This window comes from Eurytemora carolleeae, unplaced genomic scaffold (assembly GCF_000591075.1).
Source record: "Eurytemora carolleeae unplaced genomic scaffold, Eaff_2.0 scaffold1215, whole genome shotgun sequence".
Lineage (NCBI taxonomy): Eukaryota > Metazoa > Arthropoda > Copepoda > Calanoida > Temoridae > Eurytemora > Eurytemora carolleeae.
The window spans coordinates 20,351-29,214 of record NW_019397103.1 but is presented as its reverse complement, the minus strand read 5'-3'; the positions used below and the strand labels follow the sequence as shown (position 1 = coordinate 29,214).

Sequence of the window (8,864 nt, the reverse complement as noted above, 5' to 3'; positions counted from 1 at the left end):
GAGAAAGTTCTGTTAATTTTCAATTAAACATCAATAAGTCTTCAAAAATCCCCCCCCCCTTTAAAATGAATTTGCCCCCTGCAGGCGATATTCGTATCGTTTATTCACTTGATTTTGGGAAATAATTGGATTTTAAGGGGAAACTGATTGAATTTGTAGGTAAAAAGTACAAAAAAGGGTAAAAAATCATTGACAATTGGCGGGGGAGGGGGATGGGAGTAAAAATATAACTATTATCAGAATAAGTTTTAGTTTTCTGTGACTCTCTGTATATTCTCTGTAAAAGATATATATCTAGCATTATAAGTCACGACTCAGTTCTTATACGCCTTAGCCCTATTCACTGAATTCACTTCGTCATACTCTGTCATAGATATGTTATAATGTATAACATTTAGTTATAAACTCTTATATTTTAGTTCAAAGGTACTGATTACTTGCCGCAAAGTACAAAATTTGAATTCTGATATATTTGTAACCTGATAATCTGTATAGCTGCAGTTCAAGAATTAAAGTTTAGACACAGTGGTCATCAGGTTGTAAAGTTAAGAAGTATAGAAATTACGTTAAACTGGAGTAAATATTTTACGTAACTATGAAATCTTATTTATTTTCATTCATAACTCCTCTAATGAAAGAGCTATTGGTAAGAAGAAACATGTTTTGAATTTCCTGTTTGTAGGTTGATAAATTTGACATGCTCATACTTGTGCATAAAATTAAAACTAGAGGAGCTACGAGGTCTCAAAGTCACTTTAGCAGAGAAACCACAATAGAAAATAATAAGTTTTCAAAATTTTAAACAATGATATGTGTGACATGTGATTCATACTTGATAAGAACATTTTATGGAGGGTACCATTTTGAATCAGGCAATGCCATCTTTGCACGGAGGTTCCCTTGAATTTACGCTTAAGTCCCTTTTAGAAAGAAATTACTTGTAAACTGTAACAAGTGTAGATTTGTCACTTTTTATGCGTCCGGCCTCTCCGGCCCCATCATTAAAGAAAAGTGTTAAAAAGTGCGTCCATGTGTTGTTATGATTTATCAGTATTTTAGGTACACCTAATCGTTTAAACATTACTCATCCTTACACTTCCATCCCACTCACTTCCCTCAAACATGGTACTTCCTTCCGTTGTTAGTAAATATATTAAAAATTATGTTAAAAATCAAATTGTAAAACTTATTTATTAATTTAAATCTTTTTCAGATAAAAAAATGAATATGAAAATAGTTCTTGTTCTTGCTTTAGTAGCAGTTTGTGCTCATGCTGCCACGTACAACAGGTAGATAGACAGATATACATACAGATAAATAGACAGATAGACATACAGATAAACTGACAAATATACATACTGATAAATAGACAAATATACATACAGATAAAAAGACAGATATACATACAGATAAATAGACAGATAGACATACAGATAAATAGACAGATAGACATACAGAGAAATAGACAGATAGACACATAGAAACACTTACAGATAAATATAAAATTCGGTGATGGTGATGGACCAAACCTCTGTAGAGTAAAAAAGTAGATGTTAGTTCCACATTTATTGAAAATATATTTCGGTCGCGGTTGACCCTCGTCAGTTCTAACGATATAATAATCATAAAAATTGATAAAAAAAATATAAAATATGTTAATTAAAAATCACAAGAAAATAAACAAACAAAAAAGATTATTCAAAATAATTTGGGCTGTCAAATGGACATAAGGGAAACGAACTCAGATTATCAGATGGAAAAAAGATAATTAGCAAAGACAGACATACCGATAAATAGACAGAAAGACGTACAGATATACTTACAGATAAATAGACAGATAGATACACAAACAGACAGACACAAAACAAAATACAGACAACCAGATAGACAGATAAACAGAATAAAAAAAAACTATATGAAACATTTATAATTAAAAGTTTTTTTTGTGTGGATCGTGTACAGTGATAACCAGACGACTTTATAGCAAAACTTTTTTATTTTTTATCATTTTTTTTATATACGCTGACATATATTTCTCTAAAGGAAGGGAGGGATTATTGTACAAATTTTAATTAGATCATCATTTTTCTGTATTGTTTTATCATTGCATGAAATGGTTCCTATGTATTCAGTGGTTCATATTTTTAATTGGCTTTCCTCTTGAATGTTTGCAATTCACACTACCCCCCCCCCATCCACCCTTGGAAATTATAGCAAGCTATAATTCTAATTAATAACTGATTTATTTATTATTAAAGGGCACTCCTTGGAGCTGAGGAAGATGAAAAAGAATTTGAAAAAGAGGTAAAAAATTCTACTAAAATTAAAAATAGAAATTAACTGAAAATAATTTGTTCAAAATAACAAAAATGTAATAATTGGTTTTATCCGAGAGCAGAAAGTCAGGGACGTAATTAGGATGAACACTACGGGAGGGGGGGGGGCAAAATTAATATTTTAGATAAAAATTTAAGATTTAAGGCGAAACACCAAGGTTATTCCTGGATAAAAGCATCATGGGATATCAGTAAACAATTCTGAAGTGCCCACATGTGGATATTGAGATCAAGGGATCGGAATTATGGGCATCCATGCCACACTACAATGATCTCCTGTTTACAGGGAACAGATTTTTATTTTCCTGTCTTTTTGATAGGTTTTATAATACATTCAGTGCATATTATTATTTAATGATTATTAAATAAATTTGTCGAACATTACTCGTCTCAAACTCTAGTTTTATGATCAGTTTTTCTTTGCAACCTGAATGTCATAGATCTTTGATACTTACAACTATGAATTAGGCTTGATCAAATTGCTAAAGTATCAATAATCAGAGCTTGGGGCAGATAATCAGTTCCTAGTCAAATAAATACAATTTATAATATTGTTTAACATCTGAAGTTATCTAAACTAAAGATTTATCCATTTTGTCATGTAAAAGAATTGAGCCAGAACCACAAACTCAAGTTTTCGCTTCTTTTATTTGGAAACTGACGTAAACCTTAATTCAAACTTAGATTATTTGATCTAACAGAATGTATATGCCTTAAAATATCATTGGGTTGCAAAGATATAGGGATTAGAAATTCAGCGTTGGTCCAAAAGGTGCCCTCACCATGGACCTGAATCATCAAGTTATTCTAATTGTCCTAAGTCTCTATTGTCGGCATGACCCAAGCACCTTGTCAACATCTGATTTTAAAGCAACGTGATTATAACTAAAAAGTCGGGTTGGGTCAACTTCGGCACCCTTCGATTGTTTCTCCCTGGCCTGGTTTAAGGTTTTCTGTTGAATATGATTTTCGTGAAATATGGCTAAATACATAATTTACATGTTTATGCGCTGTGAAATTTAAATAATTGTCTTTGTTAAGCAATCCGTTGTGCAAATGTCAGTGCAGGCACTGTTTTTAAAACCTTGCTCCCCCTCTCCCCCTTTTTATAAGAAATGTAATATGAACCTTAGCAAAACTCTGCAAAAATTCTTCTCAATTTACAGCCTAAGTGCAAACCAAGATTTTCTTGGGAAAAATGCATATATTTCATTACAAACTTATATTTTAATAATTCGACGTAATTATGAAGTAATATATTTTAAATGTGCATTGCCTTTTAGACATTTTGATTTTAATTAAGATATTTGTACTAAATTAAAAAAAAATTAAAATTGCTTGTCAGATTCACAACGATGTCCTTTAAGCAAAATCTGATCGTTCTTGTTATAGTTGTTTGGAAAAAGGACATAATCCATTTTAACAGCGTAATGACTTCTAATTAAGGTGTCTGGAGTGATCGACTCGTTGTGGGGCGGAATCTGTGTCACGGACAGCAGTTGTTTGGAATACGTTTCTTACTGCCATAGAGAAACATCGATATGTAAGCAACACTTTTATTTTTTTACTTTACGTTCGGTTCAGCCGTTTTGACGTTTAGTGGACAAACAGACACTCACCCAAGCCAAATATGTATATGCATATCTACATAGTTTCCCCCTATGGATGAGACATTAAAGGGAGTGACCGGCAATGTATGGTGGTTGAACTGAAAATGTATTATTGTGGAGAAATGTTATAGGATTCATTTGAGACATAAAAACGTTTTAATGATGTATTATTACTGAGTTTGGGCGCAAAGTCGACGTTCAAAATTACGTTTTGAGCAGTGCTTAGGATTCGGATCCGTTGGATCTGCAAGATTTTGGCTTCCTGGATCTGTAACTGGATCCGCAAAAATATGCAGATGCAAGGAGTAAAATATCAACCAAAAACTGCAAAAAAAAAAAACTTTTTTACTCCTAAAACCCAAAGCTGAACTTTTGAAAAGAGAGAGATTATAAAAATTTCCTCATTTCTGAATGCTTCATCAAGCTTTAGGATAAAAATAAGCCAAAAAAAAATAAAACAAAAAATTTGAAAATTATTTTTTGTTGAAAAATTCAGTAAATCATAAAGAAATGACCTGGATCCGGATTCGGATTTGGATCTTGATCCATTTTTTTCCAGTGCGGATCCAGGATCCGGATCCGTATCAAAATTAAATGGATCCTAAGCACTGGTTTTGAGAATCAACTTTTTTATAATTATTAAATAACGACGACAAAAATTTATCAAAAATTCTACAGTAAACTAATTATTTGTTTAGGAACATATTTCTCAACAGAAATTTGTCAATTAATCAATGTTAAAATCAATAATTTCGTGTTCATCATTATGTTGAATTTGTTTGAAGATTTCTACAAATTCTTCAAATGTCGTCTCTTCAATAAAAATTGGCCAGAAAATCTACAGAAACCAATAACTGAATAAGATTACTTATTTTCGATTTTATTTTCTCAACCTGTTTTTAAACAGGTAATTAGTTTACTGTAGAATTTTTGTTACATTTTTGTTGTTGTTACTTACTAATTTTTTAAAATCTATTCTCAAAACGTAAACACCCAAATGGATGACTTTGAACGTCGACTATGCGCTCAAACTCAGTAAAGATACATTAAAACGTTTAATATGTCTCGAATAAATCCTAAAAAAGATTCTCCACAAAACCACATTCTCAGTTCCACTACTATACATTGCGGGTCACTCCCTTTAATGAAGCTATAAACCTATAAATTTATAGATAAATTTAGACTAAACATTAAATATGGGCTCTTCTTACTATAGTTCACGTGGATTTAACGGTTCTGTCAATATTCCAGAAAGCTGTGACTTTCGATCACAATTTGACCCATTAAAAATAATTTGTTAGCCTTTTTTCTTAAATACTTTTTTGTTGGCACATGCATTTCGAATGAAAAAGTATAGTATAAACAAATCCGTAAAGTAAATGATTATTGAATTAAAGACCAAAGCACGTTTGACTTCAAATAGAAGAAACCGAATGCTGCTCACTCTGGTAAGTCTGGTGTGAGTTAAAGCCTTATTGATTTACGTGAATTGACAAAGTAAGAAAGAAACGGGGTTGAAACCTTAAAATGTAAATAAAAAGACATAATCTAGATATAATTAGAATTCTTTTTTATTTACAAAGCGTCCCATATCATATTGAATTATCTACCAAGCTTTAACGCCAAAACGCATATAATACTCGAAAAGCCTGGTATTTTCTGCAAGAAAATTTTTACATTAGCCTAATACAAATTATTTAGATAATTCATTCTTTAAATTTTCTGATTGGTCCCTAAAATCTCAATTTAGAGCTTTAAACAATCTAATATGATGTGGGACACCCTGTATACACCACATGGACACCCTGTCAAAACCTATACGGTTTTTAATTGAAAGTATTTCACAACTATGTATTTAACTAATTTTATATGTCTATAAGACAATTGAAGCAAGTTCTACGTTCTGCATTAGATTTCTTTCTAATTTATGTAAAAATGACTAACAATAAACACGGAAATGATTGTTTTGTAAAAATGTCTGATCTGATTTTAGTTAAGAAACAATTGAAATATTTTGATGTCCCGTTGGAGCACGCATTGAAAGTTCCGGATTTTTCTAGAATAAACCTTGAAGACCTCGATAATGAAATAATTACTGAATTGGTAGATATGTTATGTAATACGTAATAATCAAAGTCATATATTTTCGTATAATTTAGCAATTTTTGCATAAAATAGATTCCATTGAATTCTCATCATTTGTGGGTTACCCTGATTGTATAATTGGCTTTTAGTAATAATTTTAGCATCTATATGTATATATATATATATAACGTTTTAATCTTTGTCTGTTTGTTTGTTTGAATGTCCTATCACAACTCAGGAACCTCTTGACCGATTTGCTTGGGGAACACGGGAGAACCACGGGAATGTTCTTAGCTTGGCTTTAAGATTCTTAGTTGAGTTGGGCCTACTTGTAAAGGGAAAAGATGATAAAATCATAATTTACGACCAAGTCCTGCATGTTCAACCGAGGAAGTAACTATGATTACCCTAAGCAACACTGGGTTCTCAATTGCTAAGATATATAATATATATAATATATATAATAAAGTTTTTTATTCTAGCCGTGACAGGACAGTGTAGATTAATCTGGTACAGCTGGTTGGTTCTGGGATTAGCTGCTCTGCTTATCCTGTCTGCTCTGGTAGCCTGTATCTGCTGCCCATGCTGCTTCCTCTATGCTTGCTGCTCAGGAATTCTAGGTAGAGAGACACATTCATCGTAACAGAATTTTTCTGGAATATTTTATTTTAACATAAAACATTTTTGATCCAAAATTTGGTTATATTGCTAAAAAATTGTCATATTTTTCGTAACAAAATGGTTTTCAATGCTTATGGTTGGAACTTGGTTTAATTTCCTAGATAACTTTTTGTCAGTTTTTACTACCTTATAATTTAGGTGGTAATCTTTTTCCGGCCAACGGGCTAACTTCATCTCATTTCGAGATTAAAACAATTTATTCCCAAAACCTATCACAACAGCCGTCTTACATGTATCCTACAAAGGAACTAAGTACTTGCCACAAACTCAAAACTATGATTTATGTCTTCAATATACGATGTTGTAGACCTTTAACATTTTAAACTATACATTCAGGCTTGCATAAAATAGTCTAAGTTTGAAATAACAAAATATTACGCCATCAGGTTGAAAAGATATAGGTATAAGAAAACTTTTCTTATTATAAAAAAGTTTTGTGTCTTTTTTTATTGAAAATAATTTGTTCCTTTTTCCTAAATATTCCCATTTTAGATTGTTTGTGTGGTTGCTGCAGAACCAAGGGATATTCTCCTGCTAACCGATCATAAACTGCAGAAAATACTCAACTGCTACACCTTGTGGGAATATTTTCAACTATTTTAACTTACACCTGATCTAGTGGGACAATTTTGATCTATTTCAAGCTACATCTTGCGGAGAAATTTTGAACTATTTCAAACTAGAGGTAGTGGAGAAATTTTGAAGTATTTCAAGCTACATCTAGAGAAGAAATTTAGAACTTCATGCTACATCTAGTGAAGAAATTTAAAACTAATTCAAGCTATATCTAGCAGATTTTGAATAAGTTTTTTAGTTAATCCTGTTTTCACCACCAGTCTCCATCTAATTAATAAACAAAAATCTGTATTTTCACATAAGGCTATTCTAAACAAAGAAATTTTGCTGAAAATTTGTTCAACTGATTCTTTATCTTGAGCATACCTTTCTGACCACCTATATTAGGTTAGCAAGTATGCCTCTGATTTAATACCACAAATTAAAATCTTGATCAGAATTCATATTTTACTCATATTTGTTCATTAGACCAGAAATCTGGGTTCTCATTAAGACCAGGTTATCTAATCAATAACATAAATCTTTACCTAAAAATTAATGTTCTCAGAAATACGAAGTAAAAAAAGGTTTTTTGATAAAATAAAAACTTGGTATTTTTTGGCCGCCTAGTTGTAAAGTGTGAATATTTCAAATACTAACTAATCAAAGCTGCAGAGAATTGATAGTTGAGACTTCAAATGCTTTTAGTTCTTAAAACACTAGTTAGGGGATATTCAAGTCCTAACAGCATTAATTCTCATGTTGACTTCAAACCATATTGTATTTTTAAAACATTACATTTTGTACTTACTGTCTATACCTACAATCCTGAGGAAACAAAATGTGCCTTAAAATATAAATTTTGATAAATAATTTCTTCATTACTTAAAGATTGTTTTTGGTATACATGTTTTGTTTGGGTTATTGTAAAATATGTGTGGCATTGTATGCCTTGCTAACATTGAAATAAATAAATATAAATAAAAACAATTTTTAACTATGGTACAGGGTGTCCCAAAAAAACATGGAATTCAGTGACGAATTTGATATCGTCTTTGTTATGCATTAGCATTGTAATACCTAATTTCAAAAGCCATAATATTATTATGTCTGCTAGAGCTTATTTTATGAAAAGGGTAAAATACTGCAAAGATGTGTCTATAATGTCTCCGCAAGATGAACAGTGAAGATGGACAAGTTTACTCTGTATTCTGCAATTTTCATGTTTTACTGAGTACAACCGTATGCAGTCAAAACATTAACAAACAAAATGTGAACATAGCAGACGAAACGCTTACAGATTACAGCTTTCTCAGTAGGTAACACTACTAAATCAAAGAACTATTTGAAAAGACGATCTCGAATTCATCACTGAATTCCCATGTTTATTGGGACACCCTGTAATATAAACAAAATATTTTTTGTTGCCAAAACCCGGGAAAATGATTATTTTGTGTATTACACTTTCATGAGAAATCGCTAAAAACTAATCACCACTGCTCTATTAAAACCTTTTTTATTTCTGATGTGAACATTTTCTTAGGACTCGAAATCTGGGATTGAAAACGAAACAAATGGTTTATTTAAAATTCGGTGA

The 8,864-nt window shown here is 31.3% G+C and overlaps 1 protein-coding gene across 1 annotated transcript; it reads left to right on the top strand.

Annotated features, from left to right (window-relative positions):
• Positions 1-349: 349 nt before the first annotated feature.
• LOC111711878 (uncharacterized) lies at positions 350-8,140 on the top strand. The gene is made up of 7 exons (XM_023486336.1): positions 350-356; positions 449-453; positions 1,211-1,289; positions 2,259-2,304; positions 3,783-3,879; positions 6,514-6,651; positions 7,205-8,140. The coding sequence occupies exons 3-7, from the start codon at positions 1,222-1,224 to the stop codon at positions 7,258-7,260; spliced, it is 405 nt and encodes a 134-aa protein (XP_023342104.1). The 5' UTR covers positions 350-356; positions 449-453; positions 1,211-1,221; the 3' UTR covers positions 7,261-8,140.
• Positions 8,141-8,864: the final 724 nt, after the last annotated feature.

Excerpts from the sequence above, each read along its gene's own strand:
- LOC111711878 (XM_023486336.1), top strand. The coding sequence starts at position 1,222 with ATGAATATGAAAATAGTTCTTGTTCTTGCTTTAGTAGCAGTTTGTGCT. Across the intron at positions 3,880-6,513 it reads CCATAGAGAAACATCGATAT|CCGTGACAGGACAGTGTAGA; the intron begins GTAAGCAACACT and ends TTTTTATTCTAG. Across the intron at positions 6,652-7,204 it reads TTGCTGCTCAGGAATTCTAG|ATTGTTTGTGTGGTTGCTGC; the intron begins GTAGAGAGACAC and ends TTCCCATTTTAG.